We start from the raw sequence: 26,822 nt of genomic DNA, 5'->3' as shown, positions 1-26,822 counted from the left end.
ACCCATTTAGGTAACACACAAAAGTAATTCACTGTGCCATAAAAAAAAGAAAATTAATGACAAAGTCTTTTTTATTTTTTTTTATTGTACCTATCTTTTACTTTGTAGCTTTTTGCCAAAATTTCCATTCAGATTCCTCATAAGAATATATGACAGGAGCCAAAACATTACTATATATATATATATATATATATATATATATATATATATATACAGTATATACATATATATATGTATATATATATACACTGTGTTCCAAATTATTATGCACAAAGAGTTTAGGAGTTACAAGGTTAGAATTTTTTTGTTTGTCATTTAAACTCATTGATGGTGATGCGTGTCAGGGTTCTTTATATCACTGAAAGCAATTGCAGATACCTGTGCACATTAGTTTGGCAGGTGTGTCCAAATGAAGGCAAGACTACCTAAGAAGGCTGTTCCACATTATTGGGCAGCCTACATTTTTGGCCAAAATGGGAAAGAAAAAGGATGTGTCGGCTGCTGAGAAGCAACAAATTGTGGAGTATTTAGATCAAGGCATGACTACAATCAACATTGCCAAGACACTTCATCGTGATCATTGCACAATCAAGAAGTATGTAGCTGATTCCCAGCACACACGTGTGCGTGCTGATAAGGAAAAATTGAGGACTCTTTCCAACAGGCAATTGCGTAAGGTTAAAAGAGCAGCTGCAAAAATGCCTTGTCATAGCAGCAGACAAGTTTTTGAAGCTGCTGGTGCCTCCTACGTCCCCGAACAACAAGATGCAGGGTCCTAAAGAGGTTTGCAGCTGTGCGTAAGCCATCCTGTCACCCACCTCTATCCACTGCAACAAGCAGAAACGGCTCCAGTGGGCCAAACGATACATGAAGACTGACTTCCAAACTGTTTTGTTCACCGATGAGTGCCGTGCAACGCTCGATGGTCCAGATGGATGTAGTGGAGGATGGCTGGTTGATGGACACCCCATGAAAACACGGCTAAGGTGCCAACAAGGAGGAGGTGGAGTAATGTTTTGGGTTGGAATCATGGGGAGAGAGATTGTCGGCCCCTTTATGATCCCTGAAGGGGTAAAGATGAACTCAATAATCTATGTGGAGTTTCTAAAACAACACTTCCTGCCATGGTTCAAGAGGAAGAACCGTGCTTTCTGCAGCAAGATCATTTTCATGCATGATAATGCACCGTCTCATGCTGCAAAAAACACATCTGCATCTCTGGCTGCTATGGGCATAAAAGAGGACAAACTTATGGTGTGGCCACCATCTTCCCCTGACCTCAACCCCATTGAGAACCTCTGGAGCATCATCAAAAGGAGTGTCTATGATGGCGGGAGGCAGTTCACATCTAAGCAGCAGCTCTGGGGGGGTTTTCTGTCCACATGCAAAACAACTGAAGCAGAAACCATCCAAAAACTGACAAATTCAATGGACGAGAGAGTTCAGAAGCTTCTTTCGAACAAGGGGTCCTATGTGCAAATGTAACATCACCTAGAATAAAGTTTTCACTTGAAAACTGTTTGATTTCATTTTGTAATAAGCTGATAATGCTTATAACTTCATAATTTACCATTTTTTTGTTCAAAATAAAAAAAAAGGTTGAAAACTCTGCTGTGCATAATTTGGAACATGCATTGTGAGTGTTTATTTTTTTTTTTTAAATATACTGTTTTCATAGGCAGTTTGTTCCAAAACATTGCAATTATACTAGAATAGTAGATGACTGGAAAATAACAATGACTGCAATTCAGAGAGGTAATTTAGAGAAAATATAAGGAAATATTATTTGCATGATAATTTGGAACACAGTGTATATATCCAAAAAAAAGAAAAAAAAGAAAAAAAAGTAGTTAGCACTCACCAAGCCCGTTGCTGTAAAAGTCTTTATTAGGACATGGACAGGGAGAACATGATGTCTATAGGATGACAGCTGTTTCGCGCTACATGCGCTTCCACAGATCCCAATCATGGAAGCGCATGTAGCGCGAAACAGCTGTCATCCTATAGACATCATGTTCTCCCTGTCCATGTCCTAATAAAGACTTTTACAGCAACGGGCTTGGTGAGTGCTAACTACATTTTTTTATTTTTTTGGATGTTATGCACTCTTTTGGTTATGCACCCCTAGTGCCCTTGCAATTGAGTAGGAGGTAAAGACACTGGTACAGCATTTCACAGCACGCAGATAGGTGATCGCGTAGGCAGCAGTGCGGGTATACATTTTTTTCTTCTCTGTGGACAAAGTACACAGTGTATATATATCTACTATATAATTGTCTAAGGGTCACTTCCGTCTGTCTGTCCTTCTGTCTGTCTGCTGTCACGGATATTCATTGGTCGCGGCCTCTGTCTGTCATGGAAACCCAAGTCGCTGATTGGTCGCGGCAAAATGGCCACGACCAAATGGCCGCTCCTTCCTCCCCGCAGTCAGTGCCCGCTCCATAATCCCCTCCAGTCACCGCTCACACAGGGTTAATTGCAGTGGTAATGGACCACATTATGCCTCGGGTAACGCACTCCGTTACCGCTGCTATTAACCCTGTGTGACCAACTTTTAACTATTGATGCTGCCTATGCTGCATCAATAGTTAAAAGATCTAATGTTAAAAATAATAAAAAAAATAAAAAATCGTTATATACTCACAGTCTGTCGACCCCTCGGATCCAGAACCTGCCTTTCCCTCTCCTCGCGACGCTCCGGTGACCGTTCTCGAGACCGCTACGTCATCATCTCGCGAGACCGCAATACACTCTTGGGTCCAGAGCTCCTGAGGAGCGTCGGTAACCGCATTGCTTGGATCCAGGGCCAACGGAAGGTGAGTATATAACTATTTTTTATTTTAATTCTTTCTTTTAACAGGGATATGATGCCCACATTGCTATATACTGTGTGGGCTGTGCAATATACTACGTGGGCTGTGCAATATACTACGTGGGCTGTGCAATATACTACGTGGGGGTGCAATATATTATGTGGGCTGCTATATACTACGTGGGCTGTGCAATATACTACGTGGGCTGTGCAATATACTACATGGGCTGTGCAATATACTACATGGGCTGTGCAATATACTACGTGGGCTGTGCAATATACTACGTGGGCTGTGCAATATACTATGTGGGCTGTGCAATATAATACGTGGGATGTGCAATATACTACATGGGCTGTGCAATATAATATGTGAACTGTGCAATATACTACGTGGGCTGTGCAATATACTACGTGGGCTGTGCAATATACTACATGGGCTGTAAAACATACTACATGTGCTGTGCAGTATTATATGTGGACTGTGCAATATAATACGTGGGCTGTGCAATGTACTGCATGGGCTGTGCAATGTACAACGTGGGCTGTGCAATGTACTGCATGGGCTGTGCAATTTACTACTTTGGCTGTGCAAAATAATACATGGCTGTGCAATATACTACATGGGCTGTGGTATATACTATGTGGGCTGTGCTATATACTACGTGGGCTTTGCTATATACTATGTGGGCTGTGCAATATACTACGTGGGCTGTGCAATGTACTACATGGGCTGAGCAATATACTACGTGGGCTGTGCAATATACTACGTGGGCTGCTATATACTACGTGGGCTGTGCAATATACTATGTGGGCTGTGCAATATACTACGTGGGCTGTGCAATATACTACGTGGGCTGTGCAACATACTACATGGGCTGTGCAATATACTATGTGGGCTGTGCAATATAATACGTGGGCTGTGCAATGTACTACGTGGGCTGTGCAATGTACAACATGGGCTGTGCAATGTACTGCATGGGCTGTGCAATGTACAACGTGGGCTGTGCAATGTACTGCGTGGGCTGTGCAATGTACTACGTGGGCTGTGCAATATACTATGTGGCTGTGCAATATACTACGTGGGCTGTGGTATATACTATGTGGGCTGTGCTATATACTATGTGGGCTTTGCTATATACTACATGGGCTGTGCAATATACTACATGGGCTGTGCAATGTACTACATGGGCTGTGCAATATACTGCATGGGCTGTGCTATATACTATGTGGGCTGTGCAATATACTACGTGGGCTGTGCTATATACTACGTGGGCTGTGCTATATACTACGTGGGCTGTGCTACATACTACGTGGGCTGTGCAATATACTACGTGGGCTGTGCAATGTACTACGTGGGCTGTGCAATATACTGCGTGGGCTGTGCTATATACTACATGGGCTGTGCAATATACTATGTGGGCTGTGTTGTACACTACGTGGGCTGTGTTATACACTACGTGGCCTGTGTTATATGCTAAATGGGCTGTGTTATGTACTGCGTGCGTGGGCTGTTATATACTACATGAGCTGTGTTATATGCTACATGGGCTGTTATAAACTATGTGGCTGTGTTATATGCTATGTGGGCTGTTATACACTCCGTGGGCTGTGCTATATACTACGTGGCTGTGCTATATACTCTGTGGGCTGTGTTATATACTACGTGGCTGTGCTATATACTACGTGGGCTGTGCTATATACTATGTGGCTGTGCTATATACTACGTGGCTGTGCAATATACTACGTGGCTGTGCTATTTACTACGTGGAATGTTATATACTACATGGCCGGCCGTGTATTCAATGTATTATTCTAAAATCTTCATAAATAAACTACATACATGTTCTAGAATACCCGATGCGTTAGAATCGGGCTACCATCTAGTATATATATATATATATATATATATATATATATATATATATATACACACAGCTCTGGCAAAAATTAAGAGACCACTGAAAAATTTTCAGTTTGTCTGATTTTTCTCTTTATATGTATATTTTTGAGTAAAATGTAAATTGTTCTTTTATTCTATAAACTTCTGACAACATGTCTCCGAAGTTCCGAGCAATAAATTTTGGGGGTTTTTTACTGAAAAGGAGAAATGGTAAAAAAAAGAGCAAAAAAAAAACCCAGTGCATTCAGACCTCAAATAATGCAAAGAAAACAAGTTCATAATCATTTAGAAACAACAATACTAATGTTTTTACTCAGGAAGATTTCAGAAATCAATATTTTGTGGAATAACCATGATTTATAATCACAGCTTTCGTGCGTCTTGGCATGCTTTCCACCAGTCTTTCACACTGCTTCTAGCACAACAATGTAAGCAGTTCTTCTCTGTTTGATGGCTTGTGACTATCCATCATCCTCTTGATTACATTCCATTTTCAATGGGGTTCAGGTCTGGAGATTGGGCTGCCCATGAAAGGGTTTTGATGTGGTGGTCTCTTAATTTTTGCCAGAGCTGTACATATATATATTATGCAAATTATAGGGTTTCAGCTCCCTGGTAGTCGCCTGGATTCGTACGGGCACAGGGTTTTAATCTCATAACAAAATAAAGTTTATTGTCCTTCATAAACTTTACAGCTCCAAAATAAAGAACCTCCTGTTAGGTGTCAGGATCCTGCTGTACGGGTTAGATCCCAAGCCTTATCTGCTTCTGCGGTCTCCCATTCAGGTCTGACAGCTCAGATTGCTGCTCAGCATAAACGTCGGCCCCAGCGTCTTACTCAGGCTCCTGGTATGTGCTTGGTTACTGCTGGCTCTCCAGCCAAACCTATAGTAAGCAGTGCTGCGCAGGTGCAGTCTTGTGCTCTGGAGCCAAAGTCCAGAAATCACCTGTCACGATCCATGTTTAGATCTGTGGCAGATCTGGTTTCCCTCTGATTTAAACCTTTTTTCCTTTCTGGTCATTGGGGGTTAATGCAGTTCCCCCCCCCCGGTGGCCGCTGGTGTTATTGCATTGCATTGCTGCTGGGTCAGCTGATGTTTGTGACCACTCCCACCTTCCTTTATAAGGTCACCTGGTGCATCAGCTGACTGTTGGTTATGTTATACAGTTCCTTTTAGGAGACCAATCTCACAGTAGCAGCTCCCTGGTGTCAGCCTAGTCTGGTGTTTGGAGCTCAGTTGCTGTACTATCTGTGTTGTGGAGTCTGCAGCAGCGTGCACAAGCTAGGTTCTGAGTTTTGTTACTTTGCAGTTTGTGCATTCACCTTTTGGTGTCGTGTTCCCCTCACTCTCCTATTGTTTGTTCCTGTTTATTTGCTTTGTGGTGCTGTTTACACTGTTCACCTCCTGGGGTGGGGGTTGGGGCTTTAGTTCAGGGTTTAACAGGAGACAGGGACAGGTCGGTGACTTGGGCCTCCCTACTTTCAAGGGTACCCCCAAGTTAAGGAAAGACAGGGCTTCCCCTAGCCTGAGGGGCAGTTCAGGGGCCCAGATTCCTCATCTCCTGTTTTCCTATTTCTGCCCCGTGGCATCACCTTACTGAGCATGTCCGTGATGTGGCAGCTCCAGATTGGCCTGCGGGCTATGTCATGGCCTGCTTGGTGTCAGTGTTTGGGGTGGAGCCTAATGTTTAAAAGGCTCTCAGAGGCGCACGCCGCTCCGCTAGTATCATTTTATGTATGGCTATGTGAGTGGAGGCTCTACCACTCTGTCTGCAAGTGTTTTGTGTCTGTCTAGCTTGGGACTGCACATGTAGGCAGGTGGCTAGCATCAGTAGGGGCAATTAGCCATTGGCTTAGCATCTGGTTCCTACATGTGTGTAGTTAGCACACTAGAGTTCCAGAGCAAGCACAACCTTAGTCAGGGTATTAAGCTCTGTTGCAGAGCAGCTTTTCCATTTCTGTGTGTGAGTGACACAGCTCTGTTGCAGAGCAGCTCTTTCGTTTCTGTGTGCGAGTGACATATCTCAGTAGCAGAGCATCTTTCGTTTCTGTACTGTTCCTCTCTGTGGAGTAACAGCTTGGAACTCAAGCTCCTGTTTACACTGAGTGGTGTCAACTCTGTGTGTACAAGTAATTGCTTGCTGTGTGCTCCATCATTGCTCACTAGGAACAGTTCTACATCTCTGCATGGTGGACCCTGGGTTGCGATTGCACTTTATCTATTTTATTTAGCGCAATCCGCCAACCCCAACTCCTCCTTTCTTCAATACAAATGAATTAATCACCAAATGTCCTTTCTTTGGTTAAAGCAAAGTAAATCCAAACAGTCTCTGGATGCAGTACAGACTATCCTGCAGCTCTGTCTTTCTCCAGTTCCAACACAACACACTCTGCTAATCTAACCCAGGTGCCTGTTAGTAAGCCACTAAGACCCAAACTGGAGCATGGAAGCAGCCTTTCCCGCCCAGGCTCTTTTGTTCGCTCCTATATCCCAGACCCAAAAATCAATTAAATAAAAGCTCTCATTATTGGTACACACTTCCTGAGACTTACATTACCAAGGCCAGCTACCTCTGTGAAACATACCAGACATCCAGAACCTATAATATATATATATATATATATATATATATATATATATATATATATATATGTATGTATTTGTGTTATCTTTTTCCCATGTAGCCATCAATGGTTGGAAATTGTGCAGGGAGCTGCCGGCAGCGGATCTTGATGATTTTCCCGAGTGCATTCAGTGTAGCAGAATATCCCTTAGATGACCATTGATAACCTCACTGATAGCAGCTAAGACATGTAAGTGCAGGGATTTCTGAGCATAGCTTCCTTACTTGATACTGAAAAAATTGAGATTTGGAAAATTTTGACACCATTTTTTTCAACATTTTCACATGATCATGACGACGCATATTCATCGTGTGACTTCCATAATTCCATGGCTTTTCCTTCTTGGTGCTTCAATTCCCATGTCAATGAGCTGTGTGTGAGAGTGTATGTATATATGTATACATAGAGGAATACTTTAAAAGATAATAAATATACACCCTAAACATACATATTCCCGTGCCAGGAATGAATTTTGGGACTCGGGTAAGAACGAACAGCAGAGAAGTGGTCTGAGCACTATGTAGGGAGCTGCATTTGAGAACTGTTTTGTTTTAGAAGCATCTTCCCATATAAGTTGTTAATTTTCTATCAATCTCCAGTAAAACAAAGCGTCTCCAGACAAAATGTTGAGTGTGATATTTATCAAGCGTTTCCACAATCTGAAATGCAGAAGCAATTATTCCTGTTTTAACCCCGGCCTTTACTTCACGCTCATTTATCAGGCAGTGAACCACTTTCCAACGTGTGTTTGCAAACAATCATATATCAATTGTGAGTGTAGCACTGACGCGGCGGGTATGTGGAGAGGGTGTATTATGACAGTGGACGTGGGTTTCGTGCCAGCTACTTTATCAAGATGCTGCCGTTCTGCAGTTAGCGGGAAGATATTGATGTCAGCTACAAAGAAAAAAATCTTGATTACCCACAGAACGTCTGATGGGACTTATTCTTATAGATTTTTTTTACATCATAACTGTAATATGCAGATGTGGTAAAGTAACCAATGGAATTAACAAGATGGTTTTTCTTATCATTTTTATATTTTCACATAAATATTGATATCAATAATAACTATACAGGTAATGCAATTAGAATAAATATTTTCAATATTGTCATCATCACTTACTGCTTTTTTAGGTTATTAAAGCTTTAGAAAGTAGCAGCATATTTGATTATGGGTTGGGGATTGATTGACGGGATGGAGGGTGAGAAATACAACGCAATCACATACAATGACGAGTTGCACAGGGAAAAATTCAGAAAACTCTTTTGTTCTAGTAACTGGTGATAGCCCCAGAGCTTGGACTCCATCAACCAGTAGGAACCAAGTGATAGCTAGTATATTTCTTTAAGGGATTATTCCCAAATAATATTTGATCCCACATCCATAGGAAAGGAGATAACTTGTTAAACATTGGGGGTCCGACTGCTTGGATTCCCAGTGATCTTGAGAGAATGCGAAGTGCTATATTCACCTATTTCCGGAAGTCCAATTAACAATGAATTTAACAGAGGCTGAGCTTGCACACCTCCAACTCTACTCAATAGAGCTCTGATCTTGGGATCGCTGACTGTCCCATCATTTGGACCCCTCACAATAAGCAAGTTGCTAGAAAAAAATTGTTTTGGGTGGAATAACCCTTTTAACCCTTTATAATTTTTACTGTTTGTTGTTTATTGGTTTTTTTTTTTCAATGGCGGCTGAATGCAGATAGAATTTAAGCACTTAAAGTGGTTTTGTTTAGGATCTGGAGAAATTTGGCTAAAAGTTCTAAATGGTATAAAACAACATGACTTACCTAAAAAAAAAAAAAAACTCTTAGGGCTAAAGTGCCACTGCTCCAATGTTCCCTACTGGTTTCTGTTTACTGGGACCCACCGATGTGGCTACTATAGCTAATCATTGGCCCTTGGTGTCTTGTACGTCCAGCACTGAAACCAAAAAAGACCTGTAGCAATCACGTGAGTGGAGGACACATGATGAGTCAGAGAAATAAGTAGAGTCCAACAGTGGACCAGGAGCGGCTGGGGATTTCTTCGGTAAGTCATGCTTCTTTTATTATCTTGTATCATGCATTTTTTTTTACCTCAAAATTGTCTGACCCCAAAAAACGCATTAATTCTAGGAAGCTCAATGTGATAATGGTAAGAATCCCAGAGATGAGATTCCAAGGAAGATCAGTAGAATATTTGTCATGAATTATGAATTTTCAGCAGGAAAACCTTGAATAGTTTTATCAATAAAAATATGCAGCAGTGCACCCAAGGGACAGAGTGTCGCAACCACAGTACATAAAATTACAGAATTATAACACAACGCGTTTCGGCTGATTCAGCCTTCATCAGGTGTCTAAAAATTGCACAACTGCTACAGGTGAGTAAAATACTCTTATACACCCCAATACTAACATACACTCAATATGTATAGTGCACTCTTTCTTTCTCCCACATTGCCTTCCAAGCTGGCAGAAGAAGCGCAATATGAAGAAAATACTCCACTGGCACCTATTAATATGGTGCAATTCTGGTGTAGATAATACTCCGCTGGCACCTATTACTATGGAGCAATTCTGGTGTAGATAATACTCTGCTGGCACGTATTACTATCGAGCAATTCTGGTGTAGATAATACTCCGCTGGCACCTATTACTTTGGCACAATTCTGGTGTAGATAATACTCCGCTGGCACCTATTACTATGGAGCAATTCTGCTGTAAATAATGCTCTGCTGGCACCTATTACTATGGATCAATTCTGGTGTAGATAATGCTCTGTTGGCACCTATTACTATGGAGCTATTCTGGTGTAGATAATACTCTGCTGGCTCCTATTAATATGGTGCAATTCTGGTGTAGAAAATACTCTGCTGGCTCCTATTACTATGGAGCAATTCTGGTGTAGATAATGCTCTGCTAGCTCCTATTACTATGGAGCAATTCTGGTGTAGATAATACTCTGCTAGCTCCTATTACTATGGAGCAATTCTGGTGTAGATAATACTCTGCTGCCTCCTATTACTATGGAGCAATTCTGGTGTAGATAATACTGCGCTGGCACCTATTACTATGGTCCAATTCTGGTGTAGATAATACTCCGCTGGCACCTATTACTATGGCCCAATTCTGGTGTAGATAATACTCCGCTGGCACCTATTACAATGGAGCAATTCTGGTGTAGATAATACTCCGCTGGCACCTATTACTATGGAGCAATTCTGGTGTAGATAATACTCTGCTGGCTCCTATTACTATGGTGCAATTCTGATGTAGCTAATACTCTGCTGGCTCGTATTACTATGGCACAATTCTGGTGTATATAATACTCCGCTGCCTCCTATTACTATGGAGCAATTCTGGTGTAGATAATACTCTGCTGGCACCTATTACTATGGAGCAATTCTGGAGTAGATAATACTCTGCTGGCTCCTATTACTATGGAGCAAATCTGGTGTAGATAATACTCTGCTGGCTCCTATTACTTCGGCGCGGTTCTGGTGTAGATAATACTCTGCTGGCTCCTATTACTATGGAGCAAATCTGGTGTAGATAATACTCTGCTGGCTCCTATTACTTCGGCGCGGTTCTGGTGTAGATAATACTCTGCTGGCTCCTATTAATGTGGTGCAATTCTGGTGTAGATAATACTCTGCTGGCTCCTATTACTATGGAGCAATTCTGGTGTAGATAATACTCTGCTGGCTCCTATTACTATGGAGCAATTCTGGTGTAGATAATACTCTGCTGGCACCTATTACTATGGAGCAATTCTGGTGTAGATAATACTCCGCTGGCACCTATTACTATGGCCAAATTCTGGTGTAGATAATACTCTGCTGGCTCCTATTACTATGGCACAATTCTGGTGTAGATAATACTCTGCTGGCTCCTATTACTATGGAGCAATTGTGGTGTAGATAATAGTCCACTGACTCCTATTACTATGGTCCAATTCTGGTGTAGATAATACTCCGCTGGCACCTATTACTATGGAGCAATTCTGGTGTAGATAATACTCTGCTGGCTCCTATTACTATGGAGCAATTCTGGTGTAGATAATTCTCTGCTGACTCCTATTACTATGGCACGGTTCTGGTGTAGATAATACTCTGCTGGCTCCTATTACTATGGCACAATTCTGGTGTAGATAATACTCTGCTGGCTCCTATTACTATGGAGCAATTCTGGTGTAGATAATACTCTGCTGGCTCCTATTACTATGGCACAATTCTGGTGTAGATAATACTCTGCTGGCTCCTATTACTATGGCACAATTCTGGTGTAGATAATACTCTGCTGGCTCCTATTACTATGGCACAATTCTGGTGTAGATAATACTCTGCTGGCTCCTATTACTATGGCACAATTCTGGTGTAGATAATGCTCTGCTGGCTCCTATTACTATGGAGCAATTCTGGTGTACACTATCGGAGGTCTCGGTGAGGATGGGGTGCATTCTGAATTCTGTAATATTTTTTGCGCTCACTTCTGATAAATCTCTTCTATTGTACAATTTGTACTGTCTATGTAATAACAAATAATGAATGTATAAAAGTGAGACAGCGTGATTAGAAAGTCCTAAAGTGTCGGCAGGGAAGCATCACGTAAATGAATAGCAATCCATTCAAGGTATGATAATACCACATGGCATCGTATCCACCAGCTATTCACTCCCGCTACTTACTTACAGAGAAGTTACAGCTCAGTCTAATTCCTTCACAATTAATATGGGAGTTTGGAACTATCAGGGGCAAAAATATTATTAAAGACATAACCTGTGATGTGTGTCAGACAGCTCGGCTGCTCTATGAGCTGATTAGGATGAATGATGTACAATTGATCTGCCGCTTGCACACTGCATCATGTTATTAAAAGAAAACTTTATAAATCTCAATGTGACAATTCCTTTTTTATTAATTTCTCCAAAGCAAAATTAGCCCATCTCCGATCCACGAGCAGAAGCAAGGAGGTTCCGGCTCACTGGCATATTGATGTCATTAATTTTTTAATATAAAAAGTCTTCTGATATGAACTCAGCATTTAAACGACACCAATTAATTTTCATGTTAAAAGTCTAAACAAACTTCATAACTAATTGCAGCGAGTCCTTGACCAGCCCTGGAGCTTTCATCCTTAGGAGGAATTTGCATTTCCAATGAAAGTCTGAAGGAGGTAGATACTGTGAAATTAGGAGAGCCGAGTGTTTTTCATTATTTTCCTTTTGCTGGTTATAATTTCAATTATTTTGTAATAGCTTCGATATCAGATCAGTTAGTGAGCATGGAAATATATCTTGTCTATCTATTGTATACATCTATCTGTGTACGATCTATGTAACAATCCATATTCCAGCTATCTGTTTATTATCTATCTACCCATTATATATCTATTATCTATCCATCTATCTATTTATTATCTATGTATGTATCTATCTATTATCTATCTATTAACTATTATCTATCTCTCTATCCATTGTCTATCTATTATCTATCTACCCAATATCTATCTATCTATCTATCTATCTATCTATCTATCTATCTATCTATCTATCTATCTATCTATCCATTATCCATATATTATCTATTTACCATAACTATCTATTATCTATATATCTATCTATCCCATATCTATCTAATATCTATCTATCTATTTATCTATCTAGAAAGAAAAAATTGGAATAGCACCATCAAATACCTCAATAGTGTGCAAAGCTTTTCCAACCAACAGTTCAATGGCTCCTAATAATAAGGTAAAAAATGAAAAACAGCACAAAAAAATGAAAAAAAAAGGACCTTATTGACCAATGGCGTGGCGATGTTTAGGATGTGATATCCTTTCTATCTTTCTATCTGTTCTTTATCCCTTTCTAATGGCACCTATCGCATTAATGTGACTTCTAGTATTCTCACTGAACATGTGCTATCACAGTGCTAGATGCCTGTTCTCCACAATGATTGGTTATAATGATAAATTATTGCATGTTACACCTTATTATATTTTAAAGTCTGAGGCTATGTGCACACGTTCTGGATTTTTTGCATTTTTTCTGTGGTTTTCCACTGCAATGCTTAAAAAATGCTTACATTAAGCATCCCATCATTTTTAATGCCTTCCGCAATTTTTGTGCACATTTTGCATTTTTTTCCGCCATAAAAATGTATTGCGAAAAAAAAAGCAGCATGTTCATTAATTTTGCGGACTTTTCGCAGATTTGCCACTATATTATTGCGTTGGGAAGCTCCGGAAAAAAAACGCGAAAAATCTGCAAAAAAACGCACAAAAATGTGAAAAAAAGCGAAAAAATACACGTGCGGATTTCCTGCGAAAGTAGTCTGGATTTGCTAAGGAAAATTCTGCACACTTTCCTGAACGTGGGCATATAGCCTGAATGTTTGCATCACAATTTGTCCAAAGCATTGGGACGACGTCCAAGGGCGACAGCTAGGTCCATGTACCTTAGTACTAGTGCAATGGCAATGATCACAAAGTCCAGACCACATCTATCTTCTTTTCGTGACCGTTCTCATTGGTAAGTCATACAGAACAATGGCAATATACAATATAAGTACTCCGGCCAGCACATTTACAATTCACTATTAGTTTTTGCTAAATAATGTAAATCTTTGGCCTTTGGGGAAAAATGGAGGTTAGAATGATTTTTTTTTTTTTTAAATCTTGAAACAAATGAATGAAGTTCTTCTTCTCCACATCCCGTCATGTTAAAAGCTCAGTTCAGTTTCTCTTAAAAGTTCAAATATGAGCCGTGTTCCTTGATCTGAAGGTGCTGATCTTTTTTATGTCACATCTATAGAATGAACCTTTTTCAAGTTGAGAAAATCTTGACTGATCTTATGTTTTTGATAAAGAAGTGCGGCCATTGATGCCTTAAAGAGCGGTTAGAACCAACAAAACAAAATAATCTCAGTGCATCCTGAAAATGAAAAGAAATCCAACTCTTAATCACACTCGGAAAATAAAAAAAACAGATTATAAAATTATAGTATTCATTGATTAATGTCTGTCTGCCAGATACTCTGCAGCTGTGGCTTCAGAACCTTATAGTGTGTGTGCATGCATGCGCTTCTGTGAGCATAAGTATATTATATATGTAGCAGAGCTCCAGTAAAGATGTAGCAGAGTAAGATTTAAAAATTCATATACTTAGAGTTTAATTTAGAGGATCCTCCAAATGAGCCCTAACAACCCAATTTAGAGGTGTTTTTGAGCAAGTCACTAGCATCCTCATCACCACTGCAAAATGCAAGAGATTGAAGCTCTGCCCACATGACCAATCCAGAACTCCTCAAAGTCAGGGACACACAGGATTGTTAACAAGGTACACACTAGGAGGATCCATTTCTTATGGGATAATTAAAAGAAAACCAATTACATTTTGCAGATGATTCTGTATGTCTTGCGTATAAAGATATCGACTACAATGGACGTGTACTTGTCCTGTACGGATGGAGACTGACCCTTACCATAATTTTCTATGGTGGGTCCAATATTACAGCATATTTTAATATATTGCACTGTTATATAAGTTATTAAATTGGATTATTTTGCGTTATATGCTATTTACATTTCAGAATATATGGCTGAGGGATCATTATAGCTAAAAAATAACTATAGCTGAAACACCAGTGAAACAGATACATGTGATGTAACAAACACCTTACCGAGCTGTAAAGAATCGATTATTAATAATTATTAATTTATTTTCTTTATTATATTTATTGTCTTCTTATTCATTCATTGATTTAGTTATTATTTGTTTTCTTTGGAAATCAGTTCCACAGTTGGGCTGTTAGGACTATAGAACTAGACTAATGCAAAGCAGCTCATTTACCAAAAATCTAGTACAATAATTCCTTATCAAATGGGTATTTTCATCTCAGACAGTTGTGGCATATCAACAAGATATATTATATGACTGGCATAACTAGATTCCTGTGAACTCCAGGGCAAAATGTGGACCTGAGTTCCCCTCCCCTAGAGTGTTGCTCAGTTGCTCGGCCCCAGTAGGGTTGATGGAGTCTGTATTACAGTATGTAACACAACTTCTTAATTATGACAAAGGAGTGTAATAATGACCTCCGATTCTGGCCCCCATTTAGTAATAATTTCCTCCAATTCTGACCCCCATTAAGTAATTTCCTCAAATTCTGGCCCTCATAAATAATAATATCCTACAATTCTTGCCTCCACAAGATAATAATGTCCTCCAGTTCTGCCCCCCTATTAAGATAATTATGTTCTCCAATTCTCGCCCCCATGTTGTAATAATGTCTTCTAAATCTGGCCTCATAAATTAATAATGTCCTCCAATTCTAGACCCCATAAGATAATGATGTCTTCCAATTCTAGGCCCCATGAGATAATGATGTCTTCCAGCTCTGGGTCCCATGAGATAGTGATCTCTTCCAGCTCTGTGCCCCATGAGATAATGATGTCTTCCAATTCTAGGCCCAATGAGATAATGATGTCTTTCAGCTTGGGCCTCATGAGATAATTATGTCTTCCAGCTCTGGACCCCATGAGATAATGATGTCTTCCAGCTCTGGGCCCCATGAGATAATGATGTCTTCCAGCTCTGGGCCCCATGAAATGATGTTCTCCAATTCTGGCTTCATATAGTAGTATTGCACCACCCAACCTACATGGCCCCCATTGTTCCCCCGCAGTGCTCTTCTACTATTAAAAAAAAACTAATGTCTTACCTATCGCTGCTTTGATGCTGAGCAGCTCAGTCCTCTTCCATCTTCTCTTGGCTGCCTCCCTATGTCCCTCTAGCGCAACAGCCAAAAACCTATCAGACACCCACAGTTACAGAGCACACCAGCTTCATCGCATGTTAAGTCAGAGTACTCTGCAGCTGTGGGCTTGTGGTAGCCCTGCTATTGTAGAGTAACTGTGGGATAGAGAGCCAGTGGCTCTCTACTCCACTATAGTTTTCAACAGAAGGTGCATCTGAGGACATCCTTCAGTTGAAAATAGCTCTGGCCATGACAGGCCCCTCTCACCCACCTTCTGCAACTAAGCTCAATCTGCCCCTACTGATAATGTCCAATAGATGCAACTGGGAGCTCACACATGTCAAGAACAAGCTCCTCAATCCCCCATCCCTCCTGGTGATGGGCCAGTTATCACATCCAGGTGAAAAAAAAAGGAACGGAGAGATGGCAACTGATGTTTGTGGCCCTCTGTATTAAATTCCATGGCAGGGACAGAAACAAGCACGGGTATGGGTATACTCCTTTAAGCCTCATATACATAACCTTATTTCAGCACCCATAGAAGAATTAGTTGCATGTGTATGCTATGTGTATATTGATAAATATCTGACAGATATAGTCTACACTAATGCATGGAGAAAAAAATCATGAATTTTGCTGCAACTATGGAGACAATTTTTATCTGTAAAATGAATTAATAGAGATTTTGGTGCCTGGTTTGCATTATGAGGAATGCCATAGGAAAAAGCACATTGTGGTCCTTGGTGAAACTGACTGATTTATTCGGGGCTGTGAGAGCTGACCTGCTTCTCCCATGATAACACAGAAACAAAACACTCGACCACTGTTCCCATTTGTCACTCAGTTGGAAACTTACATTATTCCATAAATCTCCAAGACAAGTTATTAAAAGTTATCCAAAAAGGTACATTATACTTATTTTAGCAGCTGGATATAAGACTGAAATGGAATAAGTAAACTTGGGGCAATCAAGGTAGACTCAAAGCATGTAATATTACGAAGTGAAAATGCAAAATGCAATGGATCTTAAAAAATGTAAAATATTGAATTTGATAAAAATAGTACAAAAAAGAATAAATAAAATAGAACAAACTTGGGAGAAGATGGAAGATAAAGTTAAAAGAATGTAGAACGTGTAGTGTGTTGAGAAAATAAGTACTGCTTTTTAATAAAATAAAATTAAAATAAAAAAATAAACAATAAATTGAGATAAAAAATCTCAAGGTAAGATAATTTATGGAATTATAAAAAAAAATAATGCAATGGAATTCAAACAAATTAATGGTAAAAAAAAGAAATGAAACATTGTGTTTCATCAAGTTGCTTGTCATGAAGAATGTAAAGCCAAAGTAAAAAAACAAACAATGCATGTAGATTAAAAAAAAATATATATATATATACAGTATATATATACAGTGTATATATATATATATAGTATATATATATATTATACATGATGTGTGTGTACTTGTGTAATGTTATTATTTTTAGTGCCCCACGCCAATACATATTCATACATATACACAGTGCAGAAGTATTTGGTAAACTGCCGATTTTTCAAGTTTTCCCACCCACAAAGAATGGAGAGGTCTGTAATTTTTATTGTAGGTACATTTCAACTGTGAGAGACAGAATCTAAAAATCAAAAAACAGAAAATCACATTGTATGATTTTTACATAATTAATTTGCATTTTATTGCGTGAAATAAGTATTTGATCACCTCCTAACCTGCAAGAATTCTGACTCTCACAGACCTGTTAGTTTTCCTTTAGGAAGCCTCCAACTCTGCCCTCATTACCTGTATAAAAGACAGCTGGCCACACACTCAATCGCACTCTAACCTCGCCACCATGGCCAAGAACAAAGAGCTGTCTAAGGACACCAGAGACAAAATTGTAGACCTGTACAGGGCTGGGATGGGGAGGAGGAGAGTAGGCAAGCAGCTTGGCAAGAAGGCAACAACTGTTGGCACAATTATTAGAAAATGGAAGAAACACAAGATGACCGTCAATCGTACTCGGTCTGGGGCTCCATGCAAGATCTCGTCAAGGGTAATGATGTTGCTGAAAAAGATGAGAAATCAGCCCAGAACTAAACAGGAGGACCTGGTCAATGACCCGAAGAAATTTGGGACACAGTCTCAAACATTACCTTTAGTTACACACTAGAGTGTTACGGATTAAAACCCTGAAGGGAACGCAATGCCCTCCTGCTGATGCCAGCACATGTCCAGGCCCATTTGAAGTTTGCCAATGACCTTCTGGATGATCCAGAGGAGGCATGGGAGAAGGTCATTAGGTCAGATGAGACCAAAATAGAACTTTTTAGTATCAACTCCACTCGCCCTGTTTGGAAGAAGGATGAGTATAACTCCAAGAACACCATCCTAACCATGAAGCATGGTGGGTGAAACATCATACTTTGGGGGTGATTTTCTGGAAAAGGTATTGAAGGGAGAAAGGACGGGGCCATGTATCGTTAGATTTTGGCCAACAACCTCCTTCCTTCAGTAAGATCATTGAAGATGGGTTGTGGATGGGTCTTTAAGCATAACAATGACCCAAAACACACAGCCAGGCAACTAACAAGTGGCTCCGTAAGAAGCATTTCAAGGTTCTAGAGTGGCCTAGCCAGTCTACAGACCTGAACCTAATAGAACATCTTTGGAGGGAGCTGAAACTCAATGTTGCCCAGTAGCAACCCCAAAACCTGAAAGATCTAGGGAAGATCTGTATGGAGGAGTGGGCCAAAATCACTGCTGCAGTGTGTGCAAAATTGATCAAGAAATACAGTCAATGTCTGACCTCTGTAATTGCAAACAAACCAAACCAAATATCTGAACCAAATATTAAATTTAGTTTTTCTATAGTATCAAATACTTATTTAATGCAATAAAATGCAAATTAATTATGTAAAAATCATACAATGGGATTTTCTGGTTCTTATTTTTAGATTCTGTCTCTCACAGCTGAAGTGTACCTACGGTAGCAATTACAGACCTCTCCATTCTTTGGCAAAAATCGGTGCAGCGCCCCCCAGAGTCCTGGTCGTTGCAGTAATGTCGTTCTTCCACCAGGGGAGTGATATTATGTCTGAAGGCAATAAAGGAGTTATTCTTTCCAGGTATCACAAACCATACACCACACTTCACACTCCAATCCACCAGGGGGAGCTGCGCTCCTATCTATTAGGGCACTCCTCACAGAAGGGTAAAACTGGTGGACTGGATAGGAAGTTAGGCAAACACTGCCTGGCTTGACCCAGTGAGTTCCTGTCAGGCAGAAGGAAAAGGAGGAACATTGGAGCTGCAGACAGAGGGTCCCTGACAGGGGTGGGATCCTGTCAGAGGCCTAGCAAGACAGAAAGACATGGAGCTGCGCTTGCCCCATGTGAGGCAGCATCCTAAGAAAGGAGACGAAGAGAATTGTATTGTAGAGAGTGAGAAACGCAGTCACAGCACAAGGAGAAATCACCGGGAGTTCTGCCCCGAGACAGGCAGCCTCCTTCTGAGGCGCGTAGCCGGTGGCCGGAACACCGAAGGAGTAATTGACTCTACGCATTACTTCAGAGACTGGCAGGACAGCCAATTCCAAGTTGGCTGCCCGACCTTAATACCTAAGAAGACACGGTGGCAAATTGTGGGGGTCGGGGTGTCTCTAGGGTCCCTATAAACAAGCCTCAGGCCATCCCAGTCAAACGGGTTTGTCCTATCCATACCACTTGGGGGACAGAGAGGAAGAAATAACATCTAGAAGATCTACAAAGGTTGTGAGGACTATCCCGTGGTGCTCAGCATGGAAGTACTACAACACCCAGGCGCTAGTAGGAAGGCTACTGATTTCCACCTGGATAAGAGAACTCTGGATTTGCCTTCGGACTGGCCGGACTCTGCCTGCCCTGTGATCTGTATTCTGGACTGCAGATGCTGAAGTCTTCAGTAAAAGGTAAAGAGACTGCAACCTTTGTGTCCTCGTTATTCAGTGCGCCTTACATCGTCCACTATCACCATCTACACACCTGGGAAGCCCTGGGGGTACACTTCACCTGTGGGAAGGTATACCATCTAGCTGCCATTCCATCACCCCAGCGGACCCCTAGCAGCGTCGGTCACCCTGACCGAACACCACAGGTGGCATCACGAACACCAGACAAACTATACCTTTAATTGGACGCCCCTCAAAAGGGCCACGGACCGGGTCAGGCCACTGTGACATCCCCAGAACCGAGAGGGACCCGGTGCCGAGTACCCCATTGCCCTTAGCATGGGGGCGCTCCATGTACCCTGGACTGTGGATGCTGAAGTCTTCAGTAAAAGGTAAAGAGACTGCAACCTTGTGTCCTCCTCATTATTCCCTGCGCCTTACATCATCCACCATCACCACCTACACTTCTGGGAAGCCCTGGGGATACACTTCACCTGTGGGAAGGTATACCATCTAGCTGCCATATCACCCCAGCGGACCTCTAACCAGTGTCGGTCACCCTGACCGAATACCACAGGTGGCGTCATGAACTACCCCTTTAAAGACCTTTCCCCAAAACCATAAAAAACTCTCTCCTTTATTGGACGTCCCTCAAAGGGCCACGGACCGGGTCAGGCCACCGTGACATCCCCATCAAGAACCGAAGGACCCAGTACCGAGTACCCCATTGCCCTTACATGGGGGTGCTCCAAATTTTGACGTCACAAACAGGATCTACTTAAGCCTGAGAATCGGGTCATGTGTGCCGAAGAAATGTGCCAAAATCGTGCTTGAACTGTGATTTGCTAAAGGACTGTGTATTGCAAAAGACCGCCAAAACTCCCGCCAAAACCGCCGCCATTACAGCACCATGTGGCGTGCAGGAGGAATGGGGCATGTCATCGTGGGCGTAGCCTGGAAGAACGGCGCAAAATTGGAGCCAGCCCCTCACAGATACTACTATGTCCGAGAGATATGCCCATCAACAAGAAAGGTCCGCCTCCTGGTCTGGGATGGTGGAGGAAGAAGGAACTGCCCTCCAGAAGAATAGGAGCAAGAAACACTGGACACCATTAGGCAGAACCTGGCTGACAACATGGCGAGCGGAGGTCGCCCGGAAGAGGGGGAGAAAACCCGCACCAGTCCCAGCCAATGGAAGCGGAGTGAAACCCTACCAGGCTGCATGGACCAGGAGGTCCTGGGAGCGGAAGTGGAGGAGTTGTGTCGTCAGCTCCGGAGCCTGTGCCAGCGTGCGACCGCCGCTAGCGAGGAACAGCGATGCCGCGGACCCCTAAGCAGCGTCGGTCACCCTGACCGAATACCACAGGTAGCATCACGAACTACCCCTTTAAAGACCTTTCCCCAAAACCATAAAAAACTTTCCTTTATTGGACGTCTCTCAAAGGGCCATGGACCGGGTCGGGCCACCGTGACATCCCCATTGAGAACCGAAGGACCCGGTACCGAGTACCCCATTGCCCTTACGTGGGGGCGCTCCCATCGGCAGTGTAAAATACTTATTTTACCCACTGCATATATGTATGTACAGTGGTATGTAACAGTTTGAGCACCCCTGGTTAAAATTACTGTTATTGTGAACAGTTACGTTGAAGAGGAAATGACCTCTAAAAGGTCTAAAGTTAAAGATGAAACATTTATTTTGTATTTTAGGTGAAAAAAATATTTATATATATATATTGTAATTTCATTTTAAAAATTACATAAAGGAAAATGGGCCAATGCAAAAGTTTGTGCACCCTTCAAAATATATATATATATATATATATATATATATATATATATATATATATATATATATATATATATATATATATATATATATATATATATATATATATATATATATTCTTTTTTTTTTTTTTTCTTTATTTTGCCTAAAATACAAAGGGAATGTGTCATCTTTAACTTTAGACCTTTTAGACATCATTTCCTCTTCAACTTGCTTAACTGCTCACAGTAACAGCAATTTTGACCAGGGGTGCCCAAACTTTTACATGCCACTGTATATTTATGAATTCATAAGGATATATATTAGTGTGGGGCATTAAGAAATATTAATAACATTACATGTGTTCATGCTTGGTTTGAAACATAAGAAAAAGATGAGAAAAAAATGAAAAAAATCTAAAATAGTCAAACCATAAAAGTAAAACAAAATGATAAACATTAAATAATAAAAAAGAAACAAAGTATTGCACAAATGCTTTACACAGGAGTAGAAAAAAAATATTGCAAAGTAAGAATACTTTAAAAAGTAGAAGTGTCAATCTCATACTTTTATCATTTTTCAAAATGCAAATTGAATGAACAAATGAGTAATCTAAATTAAATCAATATTTGATGTGATCACTGTTTGCCTTCAAAACATCATTGAAACATACATTTTAAGTATATTTACAGACAGTTTTTGAAGGAGCTTGGCAGGGAGGACATCACAAACATCTTGGAGAACCAACCACAGATCTTTTGTTGATGTCCCTCGTGCAAATCCTTCTGTCTCTTCATATAATCCCACACGAATGTTGGTGAGATCAAGGCGCCATGGGGCTGTATCATCACTTCCAGGACCCTTGTTTGTTCTTCTTGAAATTAAAGATAGTTGTCATTTACATTGGCTGTATGTTTGGGGCTGTTGTCCTGCTGAAGAATACATTTGGAGCTAATCAGAAGCCTACTTGATGGTACTGCGTGATGGATAAGAAATGGACACTAAGAAATGGGCAAGGACCATAGATGCAGTGGTCGACCGAGAAAATTGCAAGGCTCATTATGAGTACTGCCTTTCAAAATCAAAAGATATTCAGCAGACGAAACGACAGAGAACTGACAGCAACCGGTGTGACCCAGCTACACCCATCAACTGTTCGGAGGAGTCTAACAAGAAGTGGACTTCATGAAAAAATTGCAGGAAAGGACTATACTTTCATCATGGAAACAAGGTCAACTAGGCAAGAAAACATAGGAACCAGGGTGCAGAAAAATGGCACCAGGTGCTCTGGACTGATGAGTCAAAATGTGAAATATTTAACTGTAACAGAAAGCAGTTTGTCACTGAAGGCTGGAATACTGCACAATAAAAAGTGTCTGCAGGCCACAGTCAAGCATGGTGGAGGATGCTGGCAAGTTAGAGGCTGCAAATCAGCAAATGGAGTTGTAGATTTGGCAGGATAATGGTGTCCTCAATGCTGAGAAATCCAGGCCGATAATTATCCATCATGCAATACCATCTGATTGTCTCAATTCTCCTGCAGCAGGACAACGACCCCAAACATACAGGCAATGTCAATAATAACTATCTTCAACGTAAAGAAGACCAAGGAGCCCTGAAAAATGATGATATTGTTACTACAAAACCCCAATCTCAACATTATGAAATCTGTGATGGATTACATGAAGAGACAGAGGGATTTGCACAAGTGACATCCACAGAAGATCTGAGGTCGGTTCTCCAAGATGTTTGGAACAACCTCCTTGCCAAAATCCTTCAAAACTATCTGTAAGCATACCTTGAAGAATTGATGTTGTTTAGTAAGCAAAAGGCGGTCACCAAGTATGGATGTGGTTTTAGATTTCTTTTTTTCTTTCTCACTTTGCATTTTGTTAATTGAGAAAAAATAAACTATTAACCCTGATTGTATATATGAAAGCATTCATGCTATGCAACATTTCTTCTACAACTGGCTGAAACCTTTGCTCGGTACCGTGTATATAAAATATAGATTGTTCTTAAAATAATCAGTGTTTCCTACATCAATTCTGCAAGTCAAATGCAACTCGTTATAATTAGAGAAATAAAAAAGGATGTCATTGTATCCTTTTCTAGGTATAAACATATCACAAACCTGATTATGGGAAATCCTGTAAATTTATAATGAACTGACTCCAGGAAAATGTTATTTCTGAAAGCGTATAATGGTATCTTATGCCAGCCTAGTGCTATAATTCATCTCTGGAGACCCTAATTCCAGTGATGTATCACTTTCTAGGCTGTGTTTTGCTGTTTCAATACAATGAGTTTTTTATCAGCAGGAGATTATCACTAGCTCTAACCCCGCCCCCAGCACTGATTAGCAGCTCACTGTCACTATACAATATATGCAAAAAAGCTGCCAATCAGTGGTGTGGGTGGGGTTATACAGAGCTCAGCATTCAGAGAACTGTTAGATCTGTAGCAGAGAAAACAGGGATTATATCACAACTGCGGCACCCAGTAAAATAAGTAACACATCGCTGGAATTTGGGTCTCTGTCCCTACCTCATGCTGCTGTCAGATTACATCGCAAAAACCTGCTGACAATTCCCTTTTAGGTGAGAATGAACTGCAATATCAGACATAAGTCGTGAACAAATGACGAGCTGTATCTCAAAAAAGCAAACCTTTTTTTTTATAATCAATGACAACGTGTTTCATCAAAAACATTTTTTTTATAGTTTATTTTTGGGGGGTCTTTTTTAAAACATGTATAGTTTCAAGGTTATTTCCTGAGTGCAGAGTTAAACAAAGAGATTTGGGATGTGATATTGTAAATAATAATTACAATGCTCTTCTGTATAATTATATTATTTGCATAATATTTTTTTCACACGTGTCTAGACTTAATATGATTCAGCATATTCAAATTAGGCCAAATGAGTATAAATTTAGAAAATGAGAGGTTTTTTTTTCTGAAGCAGAGAGAACGGATAAAGATTGATATTGTCTTTTACTACCCAATTTTTATTCAACCGTCTTGATCTTGAGTATTGTTATGAAATGAATTATTGCACTAAACACTGTAAGAAATAATATGTTGTGTGAGTTCCATCTTTTTTGTAAATTTGAGAAAACAATCTCACAGTATTTTTGATTGGAATATAAAAATCTAATAGTTGCATGTCTGTTTTGGTTAACCAGTTCAGGACTGGACCAATTAACCCTGTATCTGACCAGGAATATTTTTTAAGATTTTTCACACACGCGGTTTATGAAAATTTTGTCTGGATATTCAAACTATTTTTTGCATCCTTTTTTTTCATTTTTCATCATTGTAATTTTTTCTCATTTTTTTTTATTTTTTTTTTGCCAATATTAGATGACATTTGTAGGATTGCAAATGCATTTGTGATCTGACTTGTTGTTGGTAAGGCTTTTTTTTTCTGGTTTGCTTTTTTGGATTTGTGTCACATAGATCTTTATTTTAAACACTATTATTCATATCTTCTATGCAACAAACGCTGCTGCAGAGAAGATAGGAATCGCGGCTTCAGCACGATGCAGTGTACCACACGCGTGGGTACCACACGCTCCGTGTGGTACCCACTCGGCACACGGGCGGCACACGTGTGCTGCACGTATGGCCTACGTGAGCTCACAGGAACATGGACACGGATAACTCCGGTACCGATTTTTTCCGGTACCGGAATTATCTGGACGTGTGGGACAGCTCTTAGGTTGTTGTTTGTGACACTGATGGGACAATAAAGGATATACTTTTTTTTTACATTTTTTTGGACTTTTTTTTATGACTATACATTTTTAAATCTGTTCCCCTTTCCATAACAATTATTTTTAACTATCAAACAGATTTGATTAGGAGGGAGGATGGATTAATAACAACAATGTATGATGGTACAATTATTTCTTTTTTTATCTACTTTTTATTTATTTTTGTGTACTGTATTTATTTTTCATTTATTTCAAACATTTTCCAACATTATAAGTTATTTTCAATATTTAATTTTTTTTTAAATTATTATCTCTATAACTAGGGCTGGTAAATTAGCCCCAGATACAGTGAAAATGCAGCCTCCAGACTGCATTGGACAGCAGATCAGTCCTTCTAGGACCCAGCATCTCCCACCTACTTCCTAGATCCATCGACCACATAACTTTTGGCCAGAAGGAGAAATAGTGCTTGCTATACGCTTAGCGCTGAGTATCCACAATCGGGAAAGCAGAGCTGGTAGTAAACCATTCCTGCCTTCTCTATGGGGAGCTTGCTGTGTGCAGCTGCTCAATTGCATGTAGTTACGCTGCTATGTAGTGATGTTTTAGAATGTCACTGCAAAGTAGAACATTGACTGCTTGGATGATTCAAGTCTATGGGTGGTCCACAAGTAGTAAAGAAATGCTCAGAGCAAAACATATACACTAATATACTCTAGTATTGTGTACATTAATATAAACATGTACAGCTCCTCAACAGGGCTCTCCAGCACCAGTGGGGTCTACCATACAACAGAAGTCACAACACCCATGTTAAAAGAGTCTCACACTGTCCAGGTGGTCAATATTGCCTAAAATGAAGACTTTCTAAACAATTATGTAAGTTATATAATTATACAGAAGAAAGGAAATATTTAACAAATAGAGAAAAACTTTTTTTTCTCAATTTTGACCGTACAATTTTCAACCGAATTTCAATTAACATGAAAAAACATTTGAAAAATAAATAGGAAAAATAAATAATAAAATAAAAATAAACAGTTTATTTGCAAATAGTTTATTTGTTTTTTTTATTTATTATAAATAACCAGACCAATAAAATAAATATTACTAGCAACACAAGGATTGATTGAGAATTACTGTTCCTACCTTGTTTTAGGGGAGGTTGTCAGCCATTCTTCATGCTTTTCAAATGTTATTAAATAAGCTGCGATTTCCTAAAAAAAAAAGAATAGATAAAAATACAGTTACAATGACACATATATAGAATTTTGCTGCTTGCAGAAAAAAAAACCCTCAGACATGGTAATATAAAACAGCACT

At 40.1% G+C, this 26,822-nt stretch overlaps 1 protein-coding gene across 7 annotated transcripts in view; it reads right to left on the bottom strand.

The window, feature by feature from the left end:
- The window catches only part of CAMTA1 (calmodulin binding transcription activator 1), a 2,053,806-nt gene that overhangs the window by 1,575,921 nt on the left and 451,063 nt on the right, over positions 1 to 26,822 (bottom strand). For all 7 annotated transcript variants that reach the window (XM_077250396.1, XM_077250399.1, XM_077250395.1 and 4 more), the window contains exon 3: positions 26,649 to 26,716. In XM_077250396.1, coding sequence (XP_077106511.1) covers positions 26,649 to 26,716 — 68 coding nt within the window. The remainder of the gene's footprint in view (positions 1 to 26,648; positions 26,717 to 26,822) is intronic.

The sequence above is a fragment of the Ranitomeya variabilis genome, chromosome 4 (assembly GCF_051348905.1).
Source record: "Ranitomeya variabilis isolate aRanVar5 chromosome 4, aRanVar5.hap1, whole genome shotgun sequence".
NCBI lineage: Eukaryota > Metazoa > Chordata > Amphibia > Anura > Dendrobatidae > Ranitomeya > Ranitomeya variabilis.
The sequence above is the reverse complement of the archived record's forward strand: the minus strand, read 5'-3'. Positions and strand labels throughout refer to the sequence as shown.